This window comes from Macaca thibetana, chromosome 10 (assembly GCF_024542745.1).
Source record: "Macaca thibetana thibetana isolate TM-01 chromosome 10, ASM2454274v1, whole genome shotgun sequence".
In the NCBI taxonomy this organism is placed as follows: domain Eukaryota; kingdom Metazoa; phylum Chordata; class Mammalia; order Primates; family Cercopithecidae; genus Macaca; species Macaca thibetana.
The window spans coordinates 5,140,749-5,168,066 of record NC_065587.1 but is presented as its reverse complement, the minus strand read 5'-3'; the positions used below and the strand labels follow the sequence as shown (position 1 = coordinate 5,168,066).

Below are 27,318 nucleotides of genomic sequence, written 5' to 3'. Positions count from 1 at the left end.
CTCCCCGGCTCAAGTGATTCTCCTGCCTCAGCCTCCTGAGTAGCTGGGATTACAGGTGACTGCCACCATGCCTGGCTAATTTTTTTCTGTATTTTTAGTAGAGATGGGGGTTTCACCCTGTTGGCCAGGCTGGTCTCGAACTGCTGACCTCAGGTGATCTGCCTGCCTTCGCCTCCCAAAGTGCTGGGATTACAGGCATGAGCAGACGTGAGCCACCGCGCCCAGCCTCTGCTGATATAGTCAAAAAGATTCTTTGTTCATTAATTCAACTTTTATTGAGCAATTACCACATAGTAGGTCTTTTTCTAGGTGCTGGGCTGGAGATACAAAAATAACCAAAAGAGACAAAAATCTCTGCCCTTGTGGAGCTTACATTCTAGTAGTAAGTGAAGTGGATAAGTAACAATAAACCAAACAGAAAAGTAAGTTATATAATATGTCAAGTGTTAAGTGCTACGTGGAAAATTCCTGGGGATCAGGAATTTGGGTAGCCTGTTACAATTTTAAATAGATTGATCAGGAAGGTCATTAAAAGATCATTTGAACAGGTAGTTGAAGGAAATAAGGAAGCAAGTCATGGAGATGTTTGTGAGGAGTTGTTCTATGTAAAACAACAAAAACAACAACAAAACACACAAGCATATACAAAGTCCTAAGGCAGGAGGGTACTTTTCTTGGTGGAGTTGTGGGGTAAAAAAAAAAGGAAAAAATAAACCTTATCTGAGGAATATGAACTCCTTTAAATGATCAGGCCTAGAGAAGCATTGGAATGAAACAGCAAATCATGTCACTCCTCCTTGAGCTAAATACTCACCTCTTTTTAAAAAGAATTATTATTTTTAGAGACAGGGTCTCACTCTATTACCCAGGCTGGAGTGCAGTGGTGTGGTAAGAGCTCACTGAAGCCTTCAACTCCTGGGCTCAATGAATCCTTCCATTTCGGCCTCTGGAGTAGCTGGGACTATTGCCATGCACCGCCATGCCTAATTTTAAAAAACTTTTTTCGTAGAAATGGGGTCTTACACTATGTTGTGCAGGCTAGTCTCAAACTCCTGGGCTTCAGCAATCCTCCTGCCTCAGCCACCCAAAGCTCTGAGACTACAGTGCTTTGGCCCAATTACCTCTTGAAGCCACATTCTATTTGGGCTCTAGACTGATGTCAACTAGCCACAAAATGGCATATAACCTATAGTTCAACATTGTACAGCCAATCACTAACCAACATTGTTTCTTAAACCAATGAGAATTCATGACAAGCAACCTTTTAAATCACCGTCTCTCCTGATTCGTCCTGTTTTCTTTAAAAAGTTGAGCTTCTCTTTTGTTCTCCAGGGCACTCCCCAAGGCAACTTGGATGTATGTCCTGGGCTGCAGTGCTCACGTTGGCCCAAATAAACTATTTATATTGATTTTACCTTGGCTTCTTCCTTTTAAGTAGACAGAGGACAATAAGGAGATCAGTATGGCTGAAGCGCAATGGAAGAGGAAGAGGCTAGTAGATGTGATTCGAGCCCGCAAGGGCTGGGGATGACGGTGAAGGAGCGGGCAGGTCATTTAGGGGCTTTTCTATTGGAAGAACTTGGCTTTTACTCTGAGTGAAATGGAAATCCCTTAAAAGGTTTTGGGCAGAGTTAAATGTTGACATATTTTTTAAAGGATCTAAAACATAGGGAAGCAAGAGCAGAGGCCAAAAGACCAATCAGGAATATATTGCAATATTCCAGGCAAGAAGTATGCATATTATGGGGAATGTTTTCCTGGGAATGTTGTTACATTTGAGGATAAGAAAACTAAAGGTCAGGTTTTTTGTTTTGTTTTGTTTTTGAGATGGAGTCTCTCTCTGTTGCCCAGGCTGGAGTGCAGTAGTATGATCTCAGTTCACTGAAACCTCTGCCTCCCAGGTTCAAGCAATTCCCTTGTCTCAGCCTCCCAAATAGCTGGGACTACAGGTACCCACCACCATGCCCGACTAATTTTTATATTTTTAGTAGAAACGGAGTTTTGCCATGTTGGCCAGACTGGTCTTGAACTCCTGACCTCAAGTGATCTACCCACCTCAGCCTCCCAAAGTGCTGGGATTACAGATGTGAACCACTGCGTCTGGCCTAAAGTTCAGGATTTTGGTGCATAACAAGTACATTCTACCATCCTGTGCTCCTCAAGGGAAAATTAAAGAGATTTTACCCTGCTAGCTTAAGGATTGTTAAACATTTTGCATTGTCTTGAGCATTGCTATTAATAAGTGATCTAATACCTGGCACATAGCACACAGCAATATTCGTGGAATGAATATATACTCAATTACATGGGGTAAACTGAATGACAATATCAAGTAACTTGCTTGTGCGGCAGCATTAATTTCCTTCCTTCCTTTTTTTTTGATACAGGGTATCATTCTGCCACCCAGGCTGGAGCACAGTAGTGTGATCACAGCTCTCACTGCAGCGTCGACCTCCTGGGCTCAAGCAATCCTCCTGCCTTGGCCACCCAAAGTGCTGGGATTACAGGCATGAACCACCATGCGCCTCCAGGATTCACTTCTTCTGCATACTGTGGTGGTATTTATTGTATCTTTACATTTTATTTAGCAAAGAATGTTAAGAGTACCATATTATAAACACACTCCTACTCTCCAAGCAGAATGTAGAGGGTATGTATTTACATATTTTAAGTGGTCCCATAGCAATTTGTACAGTTACAGTTCACAACTATACTCAGTTATGTTTGCTTCTCTCCTTCTCAATAGTCTGTGAGGTTCCTTCAGGTTTGGAACTATCTTTTATTGATCTTTGTATCTCTAGCACCTAGCACAGGGCTTAGCAACAATTTTTGTTGAAAGAAAGTATATACACTGTAATAAAGGGCAGCGGAAAGAAAATATGTGATCAACACCAGCTAGAGAAGCCTTGTCTGATTCCTGTGAAATATATTCATTTCCCTTTGGAAAAAAACAATTCGTACCCTCTTGCTATGTAACTTAGCTTCTTGACTTAGAACGGTATTTTAAACCTTTGAGGACCTGGAGCAATGTATTCTTGCCCAAGGCTGAGTGCCTCGTAAGTGGTCTGGTATTGATCAGCAATGATCAGTAAGACTGGGAAGTGAGTTTTCAGGGTCTGAGACTTGCAAGCTGGTGACAGACCGCTCCGGCTTCCAGTGGGCCCGCGCAGGGGAACTGATCAACCCACTTGAGCAGTGGGATCAAGGTCTTCAGCCTTAGCAGGTGGAGCCTCTGTCCGGCCCTCTTCGTTCCCGTGCCCCTCAGACAGCGTCTCCTCCAAAAACGGTCCCCTCCACCCAGAATCTCCTCCCCTGGGGGAGACCCCTCTGTCTGCGGGCCCCCTCCCATAGAAGGGCCCTTCTTCCTCAGCGTGAACCTCTGTCCCCGATACCCGCTCCCAAGACCGAGACCCTGTTACGGCTCAACCCCCCACAGGCCACTTACCCCCCGGATCCCCTCCCCTGAGGGAGACCCCTCTGTCCGCGGGCCCCCTCCCATAGGACGCGCCCCTCTTCCTCAGGGTGAACCTCTGTCCCCGATACCCGCTCCCAAGACTGAGACCCTGTTACGGCCCTATCAACACGGGCCCCCTCCCCCCGGCGTCCCCTCCCCCCGGCGTCCCCTCCCCTCGGAGGAGCCCCGTCTGCGATACCTCCCAGTCAATCACCCCAGCATCCCTCTCCGCCCTCACCCAGAACTTCCGCCGCGCCCCCTCCCCTCAGGCGGGACTTCCGCCAGCGCCCCCTCCCCCGCGGCGCCGTCCCCTCCTCCCGCCTGAGGCGAGTCTGGGCTCAGCCTCGAGCTCTCCGGCCGCGGCGCAGCTTCTGGGCAGCGTGGGCTGCAGCGTCGGCGGCGGTTAGGGTTGTGTAGGGCGAGGCCTCTCCCTTCCTCCTCGCCATCTTACTCCTCCCTCCTTGTCGTCCTCCCCCTCCCTCCTCCTCGCCTTCCTCCTCCTCGTCAGGCTCGGCCAAGCTGTGAGCGGCAAGATGGCGGCGCCCAGGCCGCCGCCTGCCAGGCTGTCGGGCATCATGGTGCCGGCACCCATCCAGGACCTGGAGGCCCTGCGCGCGCTCACGGCGCTCTTCAAAGAGCAGCGGAACCGGTAACGGGCCCGGCTGGGGGTCTGCCCCGGGCAGGGGAGGGCGGCCGGGACTCCCGCGGCGGCCCCGGCCTGGGCCCAGGCACCGCCCCCTCCTCGCTGGAGACGCGGAGGGCGAGGCCTGCGCGGGCGGCCCGAGCGCCACCCAGGCCTCCCGACTCCCAGGCACCGCCTCGTGCTCGTGGGTCCCCGCGGGGTCCGGGGCGGGTCCCCGCTCCCCCACCGCAGCCCGTCCGGGTGCGAAGCCGCGACGCCGGGAGCCCTTGCCGCGGCGTGCGGGTACTGTTGACCCAACACACGCTTAGGCCGCCCCTGTCATGTGCGAGGGCTGCGCCAGGCCCTGGCTGCAAGACCCACGCGGCCCCCAGAGTCATAAAGCGTGTATTTTAGCGGGAGAGACGCGTGTTACGGACGCGGGAATTGGGCAGTTGCGGGGATGCCAGTCTCTAAGCATGGAGTGGGACTGGCACTCCTTTCTCCTCGGCGTTAAAGCCCAGGCTGCACCATCCGCCCTGGGAGCTGCGCTCTTTGCAGTGTGCAAGAGCAGGGGCCTGGAGAGACCAGTCCAGTCCTGGTGCCACTGAGGGGCGAGATAGCCAGGCAAAAAGAGAAGGTGCCCAGGAGTCAACAGTTGTGGATTTGGTTCCTGGCCTTGCAAGCTGCGTGTTACTGTGCAGTTTCTCCAAGCCTTAGAATTCTTGTCTAAAAATGGGACTATAATACACAGCTTAGTTGCTGGATTGTACAGAGGAATAAATGAAATAAAGCATGTGAAAATATAAAATGTGCGAAGTCCTCAGTCAAGGCTTGTTTGATCTTGTTCTATCGGGGCCTCAGTTTTCTTGTCTATTTAATGGGAGTAAAGTTGAACAGTACCTCCCTGGTGATAGTGTCATAAGGATTAAATGAGAGATAATGCATATTAAATCCTTAGGACATACCTGTACATAGCACTAAATGTAGCTGATATTATCACTTAACACATTGGTAGTTCCCCATGTATCAGCTATTGTGCTAGGTGATGGGGTGGGAAAATGGAAAGTCCTTGCTCTCTCCTGTACTAGTATGTACAAGATAACAACAGCTGTGGGGGTATGTATGTACAAAGAGCAGAGGGAACATTGAAGAAAGACTTGGGTCGGCCTAGGTGATCACTATTCCTCTCTTTAAACTAGACACCTGGTCTGAGCATTTCCTTTACCTCAAATGACTTGGGGCAATGTGGAGTTGCTGAAAGAATGCTGTTAATAAAAGTCCCTGGTACTGCTCCATGGGCCTTTGGGGGAGATGTATTTATTGATATAATGCTTAGGCATTTCTGTACCATGATGGACCTTGCTTTTAGTTAATAACCCAGTCATCAACCATTTATTGAGCACCTACTATGAAACAGATTTTTTTGTTAGGGGCTGAGAGTACAAAGATGAATGATGTGATTCCTTTTATCAAGCATGTTTGGGAAATTGCTAAATAAACACATTTTAATGGAAATCTATACAAGAGGTGGTGACACAGGAGAACATGTGGGTCCGTTGGACGATTGGTGAGCCAGGAAAGGCTTTTTTTTTTTTTTTTTTGAGACGGAGTCTCACTCTGTCGCCCAGGTTGGAGTGCAGTGGCTCGGTCTTGGCTCACTGCACGCTCTGCCTTCCTGGTTTACACCGTTCTCCTGCCTCAGCCTCCCGAGTAGCTGGGACTACAGGCGCCCGCCCCCAGGCCCGTCTAATTTTTTGTATTTTTTTAGTAGAGACGGGTTTCACCGTGTTAGCCAGGATGGTCTTGATCTCCTGACCTCGTGATCCGCCCACCTCAGCCTCCCAAAGTGCTGGGATTACAGGCATGAGCCACCATGCCCGGCTCAGGAAAGGCTTTTTAAGATTATTTCAGGTGCTGGGTTATAGATGAGAGGACTAGAAGGAACAGTGTCTGCAAAGGGGCCATATGTTAATTTTGCAAAACCGATGAGACAAGTAAAGTAACATAGATTAGGTTTCTCGTACAGAGGAGACATTTATTCAAACATCAGTTCCCTTTTTATAACTTGGAGAAAATCCAAGCCCCTGAGCTAGTTTAGAAGGCCTTTCTTGACTCTGTCTCTTGTGAGGGAAGAAGTTACAGAGAACCATTGATGGTTTTTGTCAAGGGAGTGGCATGATAATAATCTGCCTGTTAGATCTTCCTGGCCACCTCCGCCTCCATTGTGGGGAATAAATGAGAGAGGATGAAGCTAGAGATAGCGGGGATCTTTAAGGAGTGGTAGCAGAAGCCCATGTGAAAGAGAAAAGTGCCTAAATTAGGACATTGTCTGTGGGGATGAGTAGAATAAATACTGAGAGATATAAGGTTGAATGGACAGGACTCAAGGACCAATTGGATTGTTGGGGGGAGAATGAGGAAATGAGGATGCTTCCCAGATTTCATCTGAGTTCTGGGGCAGTGTCCTTCTTCCAGGCAGAGATTGGAGACCAGGAAAGGTGAACTGATGTGCAGGTCCTGGCATGGAAAGACACAGTTGTGTGGTGGGGCAGAGAACTCATGATCAGAGTTTATAAGGACAGGCTTCTGGTCCTGGTTCTGTCACTGCTTCTCTTTGTCTTTGGACAAATCATAAGGTTGTTGTGGGGCTGGGCCCAGACTTCCCGCTCCTCTGAGAGGATCCCTCCAGTTCTGATGCTCAGGGAGCCAGTGTTTGTCCTTGGAGGTCTCCTCTTGAGAGAGGGCATAGGGCTGTTGTCTAGTATGAACAGGAACACAGATGGACCCAGGGGAAGGATTGGCCAAGGTGTTAGAAGGTGGACGAGACAAAAAGCCAAGCACAATGAGTCCTCAGTGTAGCAAATAGAAAACAGCAGACAAAAAGCAAAAACGGCGAGGAAGGTAATTAAGAGATTCTTCTCTTTTGGTGGAATACGTTATTTCTCTAGGATTCCATTTTATATTTGAAGAATCACAGACATAATGTAGTTGGTGGTCCTTCTGAACTCTTCCATGCTACAAAACAAACTTCTGTCTTCGCTAGCTTGAGTAGTGGAAGTGTCATGCAGTAGAAAGAGCAGTGGCTTTGGAACCATGGAGACCTGGATATGAATCCTGGCTTAGTCTCTGTAGACTTCCTGTTTCTTGTCTTGAAAATGAGATGATGGCAGCCACTTTGAGGGATTATTTTGAGGATCTGTAATGTTGTATGTGTAGCATAGTGGTTTATGCATAGTAAATGCCAATTATTTAGGACCTGTTATTAAAATATAACAAGGTTATATGACCAAGAATCCATTCGTGTTGAATCTCCTGTCTTATCAAAACCAAAAATTGAAGCTATTTCAGGAAGTCGGTTCTAATTTTGGGGTTTCCAGAGAAAGGGATCTCAGGATCTCATTACGATTTTAGCAACCCGCAAGTGAAAAGAAATTCTTACATCCCATTGTGGTGATTTTAAATATGTTCACAAATTCTTTGATACTCTGACCTTCTCAAGAGGAGGAGGTTAATTATTTTCTCCTTGAGTGTGGGCTGAACTTAGTGACTTGCTTGTGAAGAGTAGAATATGGCAGAAGTGACAGTGTGCGACTTCTCAGACTAGGTCATAAAAAGCGTCGTAGTTTCCGCTTTGCTAGCTCTTTCTTGGATCGCCCACTCTGACAAAGCCAGCTGCCGTGTCAGGAGGACACTCAAGCATCCCTGTGCAGAGAGCTGTGTGGTGAGGAGCTGAGGCCTCCTTCGAACAGCCATGTGATAAACCACCTTGGAAGCAGGTCCTCTGAGCTCCAGTCACATCCTCAACCAAGTGTGCAACCTTGTGAGGCACCCTAAGCTGCTCAGATCTGTGTGAGATCATAAATGTTGTTGGTTTAAAATGCTAAATTTTGGGCTAATTTGCTATATAGCAATACAGCATTAATACATAAGTCTAAATTCTCCATGGTCTGTATTACATGCCTTCTGTAACTTCTTAAAGTGTCTTGGTCACTAAAATTATTTAAACATATTGCTTATGGTCATATAATATCAATATTGAGATATTCCTCAGCTGTTTGTTCTCTGTGTAAGATAATTCTTTTTTCTTACATTTGTTTTATACTTTTTGTTTAACGTAGATATCAGTGTATTTCACATTTGTTTAACAAGTGATTTATCTTGCTGTGAATCTTTGCAAGTCATGTTAAATTCTTTCTGAACAAGTAAGACAAATACATTTAAAATTCTATTTGAGTTGCTCCTTTAGTTATTTTTCTTTTTTTTTTTCGAGACAGGGTCTCACTTTGTCATCCAGGCTGGAGTGCATTTTTTTTAGAGAAGGGGTCTCACTATGTTGCCTAGGCTGGTCTCGAACTCCTGGCCTCAAGTGATCCTCCTGCCTCGGATTACAGGCATGAGCCACTGTGCCTGGCTAGTTGCCTTTATGATGCATCTCTGAGGCATCTCCAGACCCCACAAAGTGTAGAGCCAGGTGAGATGGGTTGTCATACTCCATCTGTGCTATTAATTAAGTAGCCACTAGCTACATGTAGCTACTTAATTAATTGAAAATAAGTAAAATTAATGTTCATTTCCTTAGTTGCATTAGCCATATTTTTTAATTTTTAATTTTTTTTTTTTTTTTGAGACAGAGTTTCGCTCTTGTTACCCAGGTTGGAGTGCAATGGCGCGATCTTGGCTCACTGCAATCTTCGCCTCCCGGGTTCCAGTGATTCACCTGCCTCAGCTTCCTGAGTAGCTGGGATTACAGGCATGTGCCACCACACATGGCTAATTTTGTATTTTTAATAGAGACGGGGTTTCTCCATGTTGGTCAGGCTGGTCTGAAACTCCTGACCTCAGGCGATCCGCCTGCCTTGACCTCCCAAAGTGCTGGGATTACAGGCATGAGCCACCGTGCCTGGCTCCTTATTATTATTTTTTTAGAGAGAGAGTCTCACTCTGTTGCCCAAGCTGGAGTGCAGTGCCACGATCATAGTTCACTACATCCTCGACTTCCTGGGCTCAAGCAGTCCTCCTGCCTCCTTCCCCAGTAGCTGGGACTACAGGTGTACACCACCACGCCCAGCTAATTTTTTTTGTTTATTTTTTGTAGAGATGAGATCTCACCATGTTGCCTACGCTGGCGTTAGCCATATTTTAAGTGCTCAGTGGCCACATGTGATTGTGACAGCACAGATAGAGAATATTTCTATCATCACAGAAAGTTCTGGAAATAGTGCTCTTCTGTAATATGTTTTCTTATTAGAGAATAGTAGGGGGAGACTGTGTTCTGATTCTTGAGTATTCTTGAAATAATGGAACATTTGGATACTGCTTTCTATAAATTCATCTCATACTTAAACTGATAACCTCATTGGTCGTCCAGCTGATAAGCTTCTTTTTCTTTTTGCGACGGAGTCTTGCTCTGTCGCCCAGGCTGGAGTGCAGTGGCGCAATCTTGGCTCACCCCAAGCTCCACCTCCCAGGTTCACACCATTCTCCTACCTCAGCCTCCCAAGTAGCTGGGACTACAGGCACCCGCCACCACGCCCAGCGGGCTCTACTACTCTACTAAAAATTTTTTATATTTTTAGTAGAGACGGGGTTTCACTGTATTAGTCAGGATGGTCTCGATCTCCTGACCTCGTGATCCACCCGCCTCGGCCTCCCAAAGTGCTGGGATTACAGGTGTGAGCCACCACGCCCCGCCAAGCTTCTTGAATAGAGTGGGCACCTCACATTCACTGTATGCCTGGCATCTAGCATACAGTTGATAGTGGCAGACTCTTAACAGTTTCTTGTGGAGTTGCTGCTATTTCTGTAAGTTATTACTCATTGTGCTTGCTTGGTCTTTTTCTTAGTCATGTTGACAGTAATTTTTTTTTTTTTCAGCTTCTATCAGTATAGCTCATTTTTTTCTCTTTAATCTGCTTAGACAAAATGAGGTTTTTGTTGGTGTTTAATTTAAAAATTAAACAATAAATTCAGGCCAAAAGGGCTTTAAAAAAAAATGAAAAGGCAAGTCCTGGAGTTAGAGAAGTTTTTAAAATATATATGATAAAGAAGTTGTTTTAGAATGTATAAAGTACTCCTACAACTCAATAAAAAAGACTCCTACAACTCAATTTAAAAATTGGGCAAAAATTTTTTTTTTTTTTGAAAAAAGAAATATAAAGGCCAATAAGCTTATGATAAAGTGCTCCAAATCGTTAATCATTAGGGAAATGGCAGTTAAAACTGCAGTGAGGGACTACTGCACACCGTTTAGGATGGCTATTATCCAAAAAATGGAAAAGAACAAGTATTGTTGAGGATGTGGGGAAATGGGAACCCTTGTGTGTTGCTAGTGGACATGTAAAATGGTGCTGCCACTATGGAAAATAGTGGGTCCTCAAAAAGCTAAACATGGAATATGACCAGACAGTTTTACTCTTAGGTATATGCCCGAAGAAAATGAAAAAGGACAAATTTTTTATGATTCTGCATTTATGAAATACCTAGAAGAGACAAACTTGTAGAGACAGAAAGTAGATTAGAGGTTACTAGGATTTGGAGAGAGGGGAAATGGGGAGTTATTGCTTCATGTTGACAGAGTTTCTATTTGGGTGTTAAAAAAATTTTGGAAGTAGAGTTGATAGTTGTACAACATTGTGAATATAATTAAAGCCACTGAACTGTAGACTTAAAATGAACAAAATGGCAAATTTTATGTTTTATATATGTATTTTACCACAGTTAAAAAAATTAATAATGCAATGTACCAAAATCCATTTAATTGTACACTTTAAGTGGGTGACTTGTGTGCCACGTGAACCCTATCTCAATAGTGCTGTTATGAACAAAAGCGTAAGAAGATACCTCTGCATCGCTATTACAATGAAAATGACTGACACTGAATTTTGGTGGACATGTGAAGTTATATATTTATGATTTTTTAAAAGTCACATTGTTTGGAGTGGAGGGGAGGTGTTTAAAATGTGAACTCCTCCTTCACTGCTATTTTTGTTTCATAATAAAATAGCCTTTTATGTATCTTTTTCCCTACTCGGTAGTGCCTTTCTTGAAGGGAGGGACTTTATGGTGTTTCTTAGCAGGGTGCCTGGCCCATTTTGGGTACCCTGTAAATATTGAACTGAACTAAACAGAGCAGTGAAGAGCCAGTACCTTCAGTGAGCCAATCAGTAATTACTCAGATTACTAAAATGCTATTGATTAGTTTACCATGTAATTCATTCATTGAATCACACCACACATGATATATGTAAGATCTGTGCTTAGTGCTGCAGCTGCGATTGATATGATAAAATGAACTATGTGTAGCTTACTTTGAACTACTCACATAGGAGTAGCTCTAATGCTATTAAATTATTAAATTTAATAAATTTGTAATTTGTTAAAAATGTATATTTGTAATTTATATTTACAAAATAAATTTGTAAATTTGTAAATATAAATGCCTTAAGCCTTCATCCTTTGCTTATACACACTCCCTGTTTTCCCTCAAGGTTGAATTATCATTTCGCTTCCTTTTGAAACCTGTTTCTGACCTCCCCTGTATTCCCTTGGCACTCTGTGCTTACCTCTTTCAAAGAACTTCACATGGAGTGTTACAAACACTTAATTACCTACCAGTCTCACTAGAGTGAGAGCAGTCTGAGGGCAGGATTCTTATTTACCTCTATTTTCAGTACCAACTTTCAGACCTGCTACACAGTGAGCATTCAATACTATTTTTATTGTTTTCTTGAACACCTAATTTTCTTGAGCCATGAGAGAAAATGAGAGCATAGAAGAAAGACTTTAATTAGGAGGGGACGGGAAAGGTTAACTATGACAGATGACAGATTCAAGGGGTAAAAAATGACTTGGTATTGTTACCTGCTTGTATAAATATGTTGACTAACCTTCATAAAGAAAGTGAATAGATGAAGCACTTTAGAGGTCAACATACCACAGAGGTAAAAAATAAACCTATCCGTCTGTGTATTTACATGCACGTGGGTTTTCCCCGGACATTACTGAACCTCCAGCCAGCAAGTGTCTTTAACTGCACCAAAACACACAAAAACCCAAAAAACAAAAACCCACACGAGTCATCAGCTTGGCTAAGGATGCCATATGGCGTTTTGACTCAACCATGATTCAACTCAACTTTGTTGAGAGAGAACATCAATTAAGTTACACTATAAAAAGCACATTTTAGAGTGTGATGGCAATTTCTTTTATTTTTACCTATGCCATGAGCTGGAATGCCACATGGAATTGTTTGGTAAGGTGTTCTGACTCAGTTTCAAAATACAGAAGTGGTCAGTGTGAGCCACGTCTTACGTTCAATTATCTTAAATGCATGAAGTAGACAGGAAAGAGTTTGAGCCGGCCAATCAAAATAAGTAAGGTTAGGATTGTGACCACCAGTACCCTCAGAGCAGAGTTTCTCAGCTCTTTCATTCTTCCAGTCTTTTGTAGTGGTCACTGGACCCAAGGGCTTGGTCACTGGACTGTGGGCAAGGACACTCAAAAGCAAAGGAATGGTGGGACTACCGCTAGGGCGCCCTGGGCCCTCTGATGGCCAGAAGCTTAGAGAAGTTATTAGAATTAACAAGACGATCTATAAGTGAGGGATGTTCTTTCATGAGAGCTGTTGAGGAGTTTGTGTACTGCTTAGAACAGTGCCTGGCACCTACCAGACACAGTTTAAGTGTTAGCATTATCGTTGTTGGTGTCATTGTCATCATCATCATCAATGAGAATATTACAAAACTATGAAAAGAGATTTAAAAAGACTTAAATGGTAAGATACACCATTGTGTTACAGGAAACCTCAATAACAAAGACATCAATACTTCCTAAATTGACGTATGGATTCAGTGCCATTCATAATAAAATTGCAGCAGGGTTTTTGCTAGAAATTCACAAACTGATTTTCTAAGTTATATGAGAAACTCCTAGGTTTTCTCTTACTCTCTGAACTCTCATCCCTTTAAGGAGTGCAGTGGTGCTATCACAGTGCCACCATGCCCCGCTAATTAAAAAAATTTTTTGTAAAGATTAGGTCTCACTATGTTTCCCAGGCTGGTCTTGAACTCCTGGGCTCAAGCGATCCTCCCCCTCAGCCTCCCATAGTGTTGGGATTACAGGTGTGAGCCACTGTGCCTGACACCCTTAAAGGTTTTTACTTGAATCCTTTTCTGACTCCCCAGTTCTTAAGATCCTTTTCTGTGCCCTCAGCAAAATTCCCTGTATCCTGAATTTCTGTGAACACCCATTCATCTTCTTGATCTAAATGAAATATGGCTCTGAGGACATGCCTTTCCCAGGGTTCTTGAAAGTGGGAGGCTGTTTTCTGTCCTGCACTCAGTGTAATGCTTGGTCAAAGGTACGGTAGTTCACCTTGATTGTCATTGCTGCTTTCAGACCTTTTTTCCTCCATAGACCACTCCAACTTTTAATCTCATGACATCAGGGTATCACTTATTCAATCACTTTTGTAGTTAAGAGACCTGTGGGTCAGTCTGCCTCATTCCTTGAAGAGTTTAGCCCTGGGTTCACTTTTCACTCTTACTTCTCCTGTCTTAAATCTCAGTTATTTCATTGTTTACATAGATTATTTTCATTATCCTGACCTCGAATTTCTTTGACTTTCAGTGAGCTTGACCTCCATTCCATCTCAGCCACACACTGCCATACCTTACTTAGACTTTATCCATAACTGTAGCTGCCTTCTCCCACAATCTCAAGAGTCCCAATCCCTGTTTTATCTTTTCTTTAGGGCCCCTGCTCCATCAAGTCTTTAACCTCACCAGGACCTACAATCTTTTGACCCTATTTCCTATTTACTACCCCTTTTGTTCTTCATTCCCCTTCTTAATGTTCACATTCCCATCTTGATCTGGCTTAGATCCATGGATGAGTAATAAGAGCATTTCTTTTTTTATGTACATCCTCAACTCCCCTGCCTCCTCTCTAAACTTTGTTATGTTTGCCTGGTAAAACTCCAGCTTTGGTCAAATCCAACTTGTGTCCTTTGTGCCAGCACCCAAATAGCTGAACACGGCTAGAGAAAAACGTACAGCCGTGCAGACTGCTCTCATTTTAACTTGCTGATGACTCACTAAGGTGGCCCGTAATGCTACCTGTCAGTCCCGATGTTTGCCCTGGTCCCTTGACTCCTGCTCCCCGAGTCAGGTATTTCATGCCCCACTCTCTTCAAACCTCTATCCCCTCATCCTCACTCTCAGCTATTTCTTGAAAAAGAGGAGCAACTAGCAGATAATTTCCAGGAACTCTCATCACCCTCTCTGCCCACCTACTTGTATCTGCCCATAACCTGCCTTTGCTTCTGTTCTGTGGATGAGGGTCTTGCTCTGAATATAAGCTCCCCTTAGGTTTGCACTAAATTCCATTGCCTTTTGCACATATTGCTCCAGCAGTCTTCTTCCCCCCACCGCCGTAGAAATAATCAATTTTACCCTTTCTATTGGATTGCACTCATCAGTTTATAGATCTGCTGTAACTTTTCCCATCCTAAGAAAAATCTTTCCCTCCATTTCCCTGAGTGATAATCCTTCCCGGATCTCAGAACTCAGTCCTCAGACCGCTTCTTTTTTCTGCCTATATTTACTCTCACAGTATTCTCACTCAATCTTGTGGCTTTAATAACTTCCGTTTGCTGGTGACTAACATTTTTCTTTAGCTGGACTTTTTTTTTTTTTTTTTTTTTTTTTTTTTTGAGATGGGGTCTTGCTCTGTCATCCAGGCTGGAATGCAGGGGCATGATCTGCAGCCTTGACCTCCCAGGCATAAGCAGTTCTCCCGTCCCAGCCTCTCTTGTAGCTGAGACTACAGGGATCCACCACCACACCTGGCTATTTTTTTAAATTTTTTTTGTAGAGATAGGGTCTTACCATGTTGCCCAGTCTAGTCTTGAACTCCTGGGCTCAAGGGATCCTCCTGCCTTGGCCTCCCAAAGTGCTGGGATTACAGACATGAGCCACCACACCCAGTTTAGCTAGACTTCTCTCCTGAACCCTAGACTTGTTTATTCACCTGACTACTTCACATTCTACTTGTATTTCTCCTGATCCTCTCATCCACCAGATATCCTCAGAGTACTCTTCTTTGTTTCTGTAAACAATAAATACATCTTTCGGTTTATGTCTCAGGCTAAAGTTTTGGTGTCACCCTTCACTCCCCTTTTTTAGACACCCTCATAAGAATCCATCATCAAGTCCTATTGGCTCTATGTTTAAAATATCCAGAATTTGATTTCTATTTACTGTATCTGCTGCTTTCCCTCTGCTCCAAAAACAGCCTCCTAACTGGTCTCCTGCTGTCTTCTCTTTCTCCCTTTAAGAGTGATTCTTTACAAAGCAGCCAAAGAGATCCTTTTAACACGTAAGTCAGATGATGTCACCCCTCTGCTCAGAACTTTCCATGGGCCGGGCGCTGAGGCCAGGAGTTTGAGACCAGCCTGGCCAACATGGTGAAACCCCATTTTTGTATTAAAAATACAAAAATTTGCTGGGCATGGTGGCACATGCCTGTAATTCTACCTACTTGGGAGGCTGAGGCATGAGAATCGCTTTAACCTGGAAGGCAGGGGTTGCAGTGAGCTGAGATCCTGCCTCTGCACTCCAGCCTGGGCAACAGAGCAACTCTCAAAAACAAAACAAAACAAAGAACCTTCCATGGCTTCACATCAGGATCAAAGCCAGCGTCCTTCCATGGCCTACTGTGCCCGTGCAGGGTAGCTCCGTCTTCTCTCTCCGAGTCGCACTTCTCTTTCTTTTTCTCACTGGGGTTCATTGAAGCCAGCTCTGACTTCCCCGTGACGTGCTCTGTATGCCTTTGCCTCTAGTCCAAGCTCTTCTCCCAGGAAGATGCATAGTTGGCTCCCTCACCTTTTTTGGATCTGTGCTCAAATACTACTTTTAAAATAAGGTTTAAATAATGCTTATATGCAAAATCTCTCTCTAAGAATATAAAGACATTCTCTGTATATTTTCTTCCAAAGCCTTGCAATTTTGTCTTCCATATATTCCTAAATCCACCTGGAGTTACTTTTTGGGTAGTATAAGTAAGGATCCAATTCAGTTTTTTTTCCTTCGAGATTAACAGTTGTTACAATGCCTCTTCGAGCACAGTCCATCTTCCCCAGGTCTTTAATGCTGTTGGATGCCATTTACCAAGTTACCATGTATACACAGTTCTGCTCTTGGGCTGTCTATTCTATTCCAGTGGTTGATTTTCTGCCTCTGTGCTAATTTCACCTTTTCTTAGCCTCTGTTTCTTTTCTTTTCTTTTCTTTTCTTTTCTTTTCTTTTCTTTTCTTTTCTTTTCATGTTTTTTAGAGACAAGGTCTCGCTGTGTCACCCAGGCCAGAGTGCAGTGTTGTGATCATAGCTCACTACAGCCTTGAACTCCTGGGTTCAAGCAGTCCTGCCTCAGGCTCCTGAGTAGCTGGGACTACGAGGCACAGACCATCAAGCCCAGCTAATTAAAACAAGGTGGTTGTTTTTTTTTTTTTTGTAGATACAGGGTTTGCTATGTTAGCCAGGTTCTTGAACTCCTGGCTTCTGCCTCTCAAAGCACTGGAATTATGGGCATGAACCACTGTGCCTGGCCTTCTTAGTTCCTTTCATTTAGCACAGTGCATTTGTTCTGATGAAAGATGAATTTTGAATCTGATGAGGACAGTGGGAAAGAGGAAGTGTGTGGGTTTTGAGGAGTGGGGAGAGGACTGGTATGTTTGGAGCCCTTTAAAGCAGGGATTGCCAAACCATGGCCAGATCTGGCCCACTACCTGTTTGTTTTATGACCCATGAGTTTAGAATGGTTTTTTACATTTTTAAATGGTTGGGGAGATAATAAAATTTCACGACACGTGAAAATTATATGAATTTAAAATTTTAGTTTCCACAAACAGAGTTTCATTAGACCCCAGCCATGTTCACTTGTTCAGGTGTTTCCCGTGGCTGTGTTTGTGCACTGGGGGAGTTGAGAGTGTGACAGAGGCTGTTTGGCCATCAGAACTGGAAATACTCACTTTCTGACCCTTTACAGAAGAAGTTTGTGACCCTGAAAAATGGATTGGTCTGAACTGTCAGGACAGCTTCAGAATCCTGAATGTGACAGAAGAGGAGAGAAGAGTATAAAAAGAAGTTTGAGGCCGGGCGCGGTGGCTCAAGCCTGTAATCCCAGCACTTTGGGAGGCCGAGACGGGCGGATCACGAGGTCAGGAGATCAAGACCATCCTGGCTAACACGGTGAAACCCCGTCTCTACTAAAAAAATACAAAAAACTAGCCAGGCGAGGTGGCAGGCGCCTGTAGTCCCAGCTACTCGGGAGGCTGAGGCAGGAGAATGGCGTAAACTTGGGCGGCGGAGCTTGCAGTGAGCTGAGATCCGGCCACTGCACTCCAGCTTGGGCGACAGAGCGAGACTCCGTCTCAAAAAAAAAAAAAAAAAAAAAAAAAAAAAAAAAAGAAGTTTGAGTTCTGTACAGATTTCAAAATTTTACCCTAGGCTGTTTGTGGCAGGAGATACAAATGTTTTTATTTTCTGTTTTCGTTCAATCCTGCCCAGTCAAATCAGCAAGATTTATGGTTTTAAATAACAACCAGTGGTTGTTATTTTAATCTCTGAACTTGTGAGTATTTTAATAGTTTTTCTCACTGGCAGTTGTTAAACTACTCTAAACCACATATGCCAGTTTTTAAGTAAATCTAAGGTATTAGAATAAATCTTTTAACAAGTATGAAGGTCTTAGTTGTAGCATTACAATCACTAGCATGTAGCTTTTTTTTTCAGTTGGAGGCCCCACCTGATGATTTAACTGTAAAATGTGAGTACATACAGTATATTAGACCTATCTAACCTGTTACATATAATCACAGGTAGTTTTCTTTAATTTTACTCAAACAGGACTTGCCAAGATTAAACCCTACAGATCTGTTCAAACTTGAAGGAAATGAAATTCTACCTTTTGTATAATTCTAAGGATTTTTTTGGTTCTGTACTGTAACATTTCATTTATACATTGTCTTCAGGGTATGCATTCCTTTCTAATAGGAATGTCTAATGGTTGAATTTTAATTGTTCTTGTAAGTACTTTCTGCCTTCTGTGAATGAAGTAGTTAAGCTTTTTAAAGTCTCTGTATTTTTTGTTAGTTTGGTTAAAGCAGAAATGACAGCAGTTATTAATAATGTTTGTAATATTGGAGTGATCTTTACTATTTCAGTGTCGTTAATCATTACACGTATTTAGCTGCATTGTCTTGACAGTGAACATAGATTTTGCAGACGAGAGTACACTGTGACTACTCTGGATCTGTAATGCCAAATAGTTTTCTTTCAAGGCTGTAGAGAAGGTAAAGATGTATAGAAGAGTTAAATGCTTTCATAATATTTACTGTTATTGAATAAAAGCCTCTTTGTTGATGTATTATATTGTATAAAAATATGGTGAATAGAAGCTATAGCTATTTATTGTATGACTCTAGAGGAAGAGTTTTACTGCCACCTTTTATAAAAGGAAACAGACATCTAAAACATGTTATTTGCTCTTAAGAAATTTAAACTACAGTTAATTGGGTTACAACTCCTCTGAGACCCGCAAGCTTATTCACTGTATCATTTAATGGGAAAGGAGAAATTCGATGTTTGCTTAATAGCAATCATAAAGTATCTACATGATATTCACATCTTAAAATCTGACAAGTTTTTAAGTTTTTGAGTTGAGATTATATGGATTTCTTAATGGGAAAGGGAGGGGTGAGCTGATGCCTCAGTTTCCCCTTCTTTCAGTTGCTGACTCAAAGAGCACTGATGTCACTGCCTGTATCAGGCCTGATGCCTAGCTCTGAGCACAAGCTCTGTAAGTGCTTGGATTACATAGCAAGGCTGTGATGCAGTCAGGGGCCACTTTTGAGTGTGTGAATAGTCTCATCACTGTTTAAAACTTGAACAAATTCAATTAGTGGGTGCCAATTCTGGGCCCTAGAGATATAGAAAAGAATAAAGTAGTCTCTATTTTTCAAGGACTTAACAGTCTAACTGGGGAGATAGGATGAGTAAATATTATTGGATGGGGACAAGTTATTCCAGTCTTATGAACAGAGCTCCAGGGCGACATAGAGGGAGCCTGTTTGTCTGGAAAAGTGGAGGAGTTTCACCAGGTCTGTGAGTTTTCCAAAGGTTTAAAAGGAGACGCAGGCCGGGCGCGGTGGCTCACGCCTGTAATCCCAGCACTTTGGGAGGCCGAGGCGGGCGGATCACGAGGTCAGGAGATTCAGACCAGCCTGGCCAACATGGTGAAACTCTGTCTCTACTAAAATATAAAAAAATTAGCCGGGCGTGGTGGCATGCACTTGTAGTCCCAGCTACTTGGGAGGCTGAGGCAGAATAATCGCTTGAACCCGGGAGGTGGAGGTTGCAGTGAGCTGAGATCACGCCACTGCACTCCAGCCTGGGCAACAGAGCAAGACTCCATCTCAAAAAAAAAAAAAAAAAAAAGAGATGCAAATTTCTCCCAGGCAGAGGACTGGGAGATTTGGAGAGGACTTTCTTCTGGTGGTGGGATATGTTTGAGCAAAGACAGAAGATTGGCGAAATCGGGAGTTTTTAGGAATCCATGGTGTACAACCTGGGGAGAGCATATGACAGTGATCACAGCCCCACATTATTTTTTCTTTATACCGCAAATGCGAATTATTGTGTGCCAAATAGATGCTGTCATGATTACTCTTTAGTCGCTATTAATAGTTATTTGGATTTCAGGAATCTTTTGGTTGGCCTTAGCTCAGTTAAATGCTTTTCATTTAGTTAAAATTATTATAAATGCATGGTGCATATATAACAAATTAACATGTAGCATTGGGAATTATTGACAACATAGTTTATGAACTTAATATTTATTTTGTGGTCGGGATATCATTTTTCACGTTTTAAGAATATTGCTTTTCTTCTGTCTTGTTTAGTCTGTACCATAGTTTGATTCCAAAGCTTTTGCTGTGCTAGATACTGATTTTGAGTAAAACAGATGTTAAGATTGCAAGGAATGACTTCAGGGAAGATCATTCACGGGGGAAAGATAGTTCCCATGTGAGAGGCAGACAGCAAAGGATCAGGTGAAAGAAATAATTCTCGCTGCTTTCTTGCAGCTGTAAATACACATACTTAGTCATCTTAGTAGGAAAAGAGAGGCGTCATTGAAGCTTATTCAAGTTGCAGTGCTCTACTTTTATTTGACTGTAATATTAAATAATAAATGGCTTCAAAACTTCATGCAGATGGGGCAGATAGAGGTGATTAGATTTGTTCTTTGTCCTAGAAATTGTGATCAGCCTTAGCATTCTTCATAGTGTTTTAAACTCCTGGGTATTTTCTTAGCTTATTAGTGTCTACAATATATTTGGTACTCCTTAAAGTTACCTTAAGAGTGTTAGTGAATCGGCTGGGTGTGGTGGCTCACACCTGTAACCCCAGCACTTTGGGAGGCCGAGGTAGGCAGATCACGAGATCAGGAGTTAGAGACCAGCCTGGTCAATATGGTGAAACCCTGTCTCTACTAAAAATACAAAAATTAGCTGGGCGTGGTGGCGTGTGCCTATAGTCCCAGCTACTCGGCAGGCTGAGGCAGAAGAATCACTTGAACCCGGGAGGCGGAGGTTGCAGTGAGCTGAGATTGTGCCAGTGCAACTCCAGCCTGGGCGACAGAGCAAAACTCCATCTCAAAAACAAACAAACAAATATTGTTAGTGAATATTCTTCTTATGGCAATGTTGTCACTAAAAATGGCTTATATACTTGTTTCATACAGTTTATTGAGGCAGGATTAGTGCTGTACCCTTGAATTTTCATTTTTTAATTTGGTCACTCAGTTGCCGAGACACTGAGTCAGAGTTTCATTATCTACACTCAGAGGGTTGACTGGGGGAGACATAGACAAATTATTTTATGTGCAGTTTCCCAGTTTTTAATTAGTTTATATTCTGCCTCTTTCCAAAACCAAATTTGAGATGCCTTAAAAAATAAATATGAGAAAAAGATCAGGGGGGAAATTACGGAGAGTGGAAAAGCCAGATAGAAAAAATAAGGATTCATATTGTTTGGGTCATAAATTTGACTCCAGACTTAAGAAAGGCCCCAACAGAGAGAAACCATAATAAATAATGTGAGTTCTATTGTCTGTTCGTAAGATAAAAACACACATCGCTTGGTGTATAAGAAGCCGTGGTACTGAAGTTCAAGGAGAGAAGTGTTTCCTGTGGCCCCAGGAAAGGGGCCTCCATAGGTGTCTTCTGCAGCAACTGAGCAGCTCCATAACCTGGGCAGCTCAGTGTCTGGAGTTCTGAATGAACATGTGGCTCCCTGCTGGTCTGGCTCAATCCAAGGGTGAAAAGTAGGGCACTGTGAATCTACAGTGAGAGCAAAAGGAGAAAATTCATATGGTCTGAATCATTTGGCATTTATAGAATCTCTTAAATTGTTCAATGTGGCAACTTTACTTCTAACATTAAAAGAGATTTGCTGTTTCTTTAGGGGATTTATGGAATGAGGAAGTTGGCTTGCATTTAGGTGCCATGTTGCACAAAAAATTCTTATCTTCAGAGCTCTGGAATGATAGCCAGTGCAGGCAGTACTCCTGGCATGAGAAGCACGCAGAGACTGAGATGCCCAGAGGGAACAGCCACAGGTTCATCTTTCTCCCTGGGCATACATTCTTGGTGGAAGAACGGGCACACTTTATATTCTCCCTCCCTCCTTTCTCTCCCATCTATGTAGTTGACTGTGTAGAAGTTTGGTGTGTATGTTGTCAGCCTCACTGTGTCTACAGAGTAGATAGTATCCTTGTCCTACAGGAATATTGTTTCTTATAACTGAACTTGGGTACATATTGGGTGACAGAGGACCGGACTATATTCTCTGTCTGGAACATTAAATAAAGATACTGTGTTCTTCTGATTAAGGGCAAATCCATAAGCATGAATAGTCCCTGGAACTGGGATTTGGGTTGTCATGGGTAATGGAAGTCCTTAGGCCAGAGTGCTTCCGTTGGCTTTGTGGTTCTGCCAGTTTTTGGCTGAATGATTTGGGCAAGTTACCATCTCTACTTCACTTACCTTATCTGTACCTGGAGAGGACAGTGTCGGCTTCATAAGGCTATTGCAAAGACTGAGATAATACATGAAAAGGGACAAGAACAGTGTCTGCTGCATAGTAAGTGCTCAACATGTGTAGATCTTTTATTTGGTGTTGTAAATTAAGGAGCTAGAACAGATAAGCCTAGCCTACCTCCCCACAATGGTAGATAAAAACAGTTTTCTGAACAGGACATTTGGAAATCATAATCTTTTTTTCTGGTTTGTGATAATTTTATCCTTTTTCAGAGAAACAGCACCCAGGACTATCTTCCAAAGAGTTCTGGATATCCTGAAGAAATCCTCTCATGCCGTTGAGCTTGCCTGCAGAGATCCATCCCAAGTGGAAAACCTGGCTTCCAGTCTGCAGTTAATAACAGAATGCTTCAGGTGTCTCCGCAATGCTTGCATAGAGTGTTCTGTGAACCAGAATTCAATCAGGTAGTTACACACGTACCTTGGATTCTGTTTCTTTGTCTATGTGCATGCTGGTTCTGTCATTTGGTTTATCTGTTAGAAGTTGTTTGGGGCTGGGCGAGGTGGCTCATGCCTGTAATCCCAGCAATTTCGGAGGCTGAGGCAGGAGGATTGCTTGAGTCCAGGAGTTCAAGACCAGCCTGGGCAACATGGCGAGACCCTGTCTCTACAAATAAATACAAAAAGTTAGCTGGATGTGATGGTGAGCACCTGTAATCCCAGCTACTCAGGAGGCTGAGGTGGGAGGATTGCTTGGGCCGGGGAGAGGCAGAGGTTGCAGTAAGCTGAGATGATGCCGTTGCTCCAGACTGGGCCACGTTGTGAGACCCTGTCTCAGGAAAAAAAAAAATTGGCATGGTAGTATCACCCACTTTTACTGCAGGATTGCCCTTTACATCTGCGGGGAGAGGCCCTCTACAGGCCTTGCCATTGGAGTCTCTCTGACTAGTGTATAAAATAATAGAATGTGTTTAACATCAGGGGTTAGATTTCTTGTTGGTTTTCATCACATGTTTTGAGGTATTTGGTTCTTCATAGTGTTTTGAAGCTGATTTTGAGTCTTTGTTCCTAGATTTTACCTGCATAAGTTTATATGTAGTTCTTGACCTCAGGTTGTAAATGTTTTAATTACTTTTAATTATGTTACTTTTGTGTTTGAACAAGAAGCATATTTTGTAAATTTACAAGATGACCTGTCTTTCCTAAAGATCGTGTAAAGTTCCAAGCTCTGTTTCCACCTATTTTATGATGTGCACATTTTTAAAAGTAGTTAAAACATGAGCAGGTGAGCTGTCCAGTGCTCTTTGCTTTTACATGTTACTGTCTCCTCCCGGAACCCAGGATCTTTCTTCTTTGATTTTGTGGAACTTGCTTTTTATTAAAAATTTTTACTTGAAGTCAGAAGCCACAAACAGGATGCTCACTTTCTTTCCTGGACTTGGATGTAGACAGAGCCTCCAGGCTTCCCTGTCACCGCTGTGATGGGTGAGCTTGGGCTGGTCCAGAAGCCATTTGAGGGACTCTCTTCGATTAGACACATATACCCGAGGCTTTGATATGATTAATGAGATTTTTAAGATCAAAAGAGAGAGGGTAAAAAGTAAGTCGTGTAACTTCAATACTAAACCAAACCTGCCATCCATTTGCAGATAAATGGATAGAAACAATAATAATCTTGATAATAACAGTCAGCATTCTAAAACGTAACTAGTTATATGCTAGAAGCATCTGGCCAGAAGGCTAGTTTCTTTTGTCCTTTTCCAGTTAGGAGGTGCTCTAGTGTGATGGGGAAGGAAAGGAGAGCCTTAGAACTGACTTTTGACTGTGGCTGGCAGATACACTTTGTGCTTGGCTAACCTGGTGGGGAAAGGAGCGAGCATTTGTTGAGCCTGCCTTCGGCGTTGGGCTTTGTCCCAAGTGCTTTGCTTGTAGTATCTTCTTTAATTCTTAGAACAAACTCAAGAAATTTTTCCATTTTTACAAAAGAAGAAACTGTAACTTGGAGAGGTTAAATAACTTGTCTGAGAGTCACTCGTTAAGTGAGAGAGGCTGGGAACATTCTCTCCATATCTAGACATCTGACTGTAAAGCTTAAGCTCAAAAGCAGTCTGCCCTTACACTCAAAAGCAGTTTGGGCCGGGCGCAGTGGCTCATGCCTGTAATCCCAGCACTTTGGGAGGCTGAGGTGGGCAGATCACCTGAAGTCAGGAGTTCGAGACCAGCCTGGCCAGCATGGTGAAACTCCGTCTCTACTAAAAATAAAAAATTAGCTGGGTGTGGTGGCACACATCTGTAGTCCCAGCTACTCTGGAGGCTGAGGCAGGAGAATTGCTTGAACCAGGAAAGTGGAGGTTGCAGTGAGCCAAGATTGTACCACTGCACTTTAGCCTGGGCAACAGAGTGAGATTCTGTCTCAAAAAAAAAAAAAAAATGCAGTCTACCCTTGCTGTCCTGAGCCTTACACACTGGTCCTGTTGTGGCTGACTGCTCTGTCCTGACCCTGGACAGGTGACTTGGTCTTCCTGAGTATCAGTTTTCTCCTCTGTAAAACTGGGTAAGCAATGTCTTCCAGACAGGCTGGTTATGGGGTGTAAATGAGATTACTTATGTAAATGCCTAATGCAGATTGCATGCTCAGTAAACTTTAAATGTTTCTTCCTCTGCCTCAGGAACGAATGTACAAGTTTATGTTAATACTTTCTTTCAAAGCAGTCAATTTTTATTTTCTTTTTTGAGTAATATATGCAAACTATAAAAATTCAAACATTACAAAAATAAATACTATGACAAGTAAGTTATCGGTGGTCTTTTGGTAGGGCCAGCAAAGCAAGGGCTGTGCTGTTTGTGATAAGATCTTTTTATTGCATGCAACTTATGGTTGGGCTGAAATGAAAAGGAACATTTAAGGGTGTTAGTTTTTCTGCCTCTTCCCTTCTCCGATTGTGTTATTATTCACTGTTGATTTTTAAAGGAAAATTTCAACCATTTAGGGCAGCAATTTTCAGAAAAGAATTTTCTAGTTAGAAATACAATAAAGATTCTAGTAAAGACTGTGGCCAAGCTTAACTAAGGCCAGTATTTCTGAGCCAGTCAAGATGCAGATTGCAACTAGTACATATTTTTCTGATGTTTTATTTTAAGTCGCTAAAGAAAGAGTTAATTAAAAGGTGTGATGCTATTAAGGCCTAGATCTTTTTACATCTTTTGCACTTTGTGTGGACTGGGACTGCTTTTGCCAAGAATGCATGGCATGGGGTATAATACAATAAAGCAAAGAATCTGAGTCATGGGAAACTTCAGGAAGTGCTCAAAGAAAACTGTTGAAAGCAGTTGGCTCTGCATATAAATATAACCCCTACTGCTAGGGTTGCTATACTTTTCCTGTAAAGAGCCAGATAATAAATTTAGGTTTTGTAATCTCTGTCAGATTTCTCAGCTCTCCCATTATAGTGCAAAAACAGCCATAGACAATATATGAATGAATGAACATGTCTAATTTTGTCTTTTTTTAAAAACCTGATATAGGAACTTGGATACGATTGGTGTTGCTGTTGATTTGATTCTTCTGTTTCGTGAACTGCGAGTGGAACAGGAAGCTCTGTTGACAGGTAGCATGCAATATAATTCATGGGTTATTTATATCTTTATAAAGGGTTCAAAACCAGTACTTTGAGTATTAACATCATTCATTGAAACGCATGTTCTGTATTTCATGAGATAGGGAAACTTTAATAGTGAAATATTAAATAATTATAAAATTGTAGCAACTTCCCTTCCTGAATGGCTGAATTTTGTTCCTTTCACATTTGTATGTTGAAGTCTGTCTGTTCCAGTTGCTATAACAAAATGCCTTAGGCTGCGTAGTTTATAAACAACAGAAATGTATTGCTTACAGTTCTGGAGGCTGGAAAGTCCAAGATTAAGCAGACTGGGTGTTTTGCGAGGGCTGCTCTTGTCCTCGTAGATGGTGCCTCTTGCTTTGTTCTCCTATGGTGGAAGGTGGAAGGCAGAAGGCGCAAACAAGCTCCCTGGGCCCCTTTTATAAGGGCACTAATCCCATTCACGAGGGCTCCACCATCATGACCTGGTCACTTCCCAAAGGCTCCATCTTATACTGGCATGTTGGGGATTAGATTTCAGCATAGGAATTTTGGAGGGGCACAGATATTCAGATCACAGCATGGTCCTAACCCCCAGTACCCAGAATGTGACTGAATTTGGAGATAGGATCTTTAAAGAGGTAATTAAGGTAGTTAAGGTCAAATGGGGGTGTATGACTGGTGTCCTCATAGGAAGAGGAAATTAGGACATGGCCATGCACAGAGTAAAGACCGTGTGAAGACACAGGGAGAAGATGACCATCTACAGGCCAAGGAGAGAGACCTCAGAAGATATCAGCCCTGTTGACACACCTCTAACCACAGAACTGTGTAAAAATAAATGTCTGTTGTTTAAGCCGCCCAGTCTGTGGTAAGACTAATAGACCATCTTTTAATATTTATGAACGTGACAGGCCCTGGTCTAGTTTTGGGTGTGATTCAAACAGTGACAAAAACAGACAAAAAAATCTCTGCCCTTAGAGAGCTCACATTCCGTTGAGGGGAGCCACATGTTAAGTGTCTAAGCCAAATGTCTAGTGTGATGAAAATGGAACTTAGCTCTGATTGTTAATGGTTGTTGACGTGGGATTAAGAGAAACACCAAGCTTCTTTCGACTCATTAGTAGAATGGTTTTGGTCTTTGTTTTTCTAGCATCAACACCTTTCCATTGGACAGTGGTTATTATCTTAACATAATGTTAAAAAAAACATAGATTTTTAATATATGATCTCTTTGTCCCAGGAATTGAAATACTTTATGGGTAAACCTAAATTATTTGATAAGAAAATCTTAATGTAGGCTGGGTGCTGCAGCTTATGCCTGTAATCCTAGCACTTGGAGATGCCGAGGTGGACAGATTGCTTGAGCTCAGGGGTTCAAGACCAGGCTGGGCAACATGGTGAAACCCCATTTCTAAAAAAATACAAAGACTGGGTGCAATGGCTCATGCCTGTAATCCCAGCACTTTGGGAGGCTGAGGTGGGCGGATCACTTGAGGTCAGGAGTTCAAGACCAGCCTGGCCAACATGGTGAAACCCCATCTCT

The 27,318-nt window shown here is 42.9% G+C and overlaps 1 protein-coding gene across 2 annotated transcripts in view; it reads left to right on the top strand.

Moving 5' to 3' along the window:
* Positions 1-27,318, top strand: part of ATXN10 (ataxin 10) — a 209,004-nt gene that overhangs the window by 29,416 nt on the left and 152,270 nt on the right. Inside the window, exons 2-4 of one of the 2 annotated variants that reach the window (XM_050805913.1) lie at positions 3,978-4,103; positions 22,447-22,638; positions 25,699-25,781. In XM_050805913.1, the coding sequence (XP_050661870.1) occupies positions 3,988-4,103; positions 22,447-22,638; positions 25,699-25,781 (391 nt within the window). In that variant the 5' untranslated portion in view covers positions 3,978-3,987. Of the gene's footprint in view, positions 1-3,667; positions 4,104-22,446; positions 22,639-25,698; positions 25,782-27,318 lie in introns of those variants that run through there. The other variant, XM_050805911.1, reaches the window with a different exon arrangement.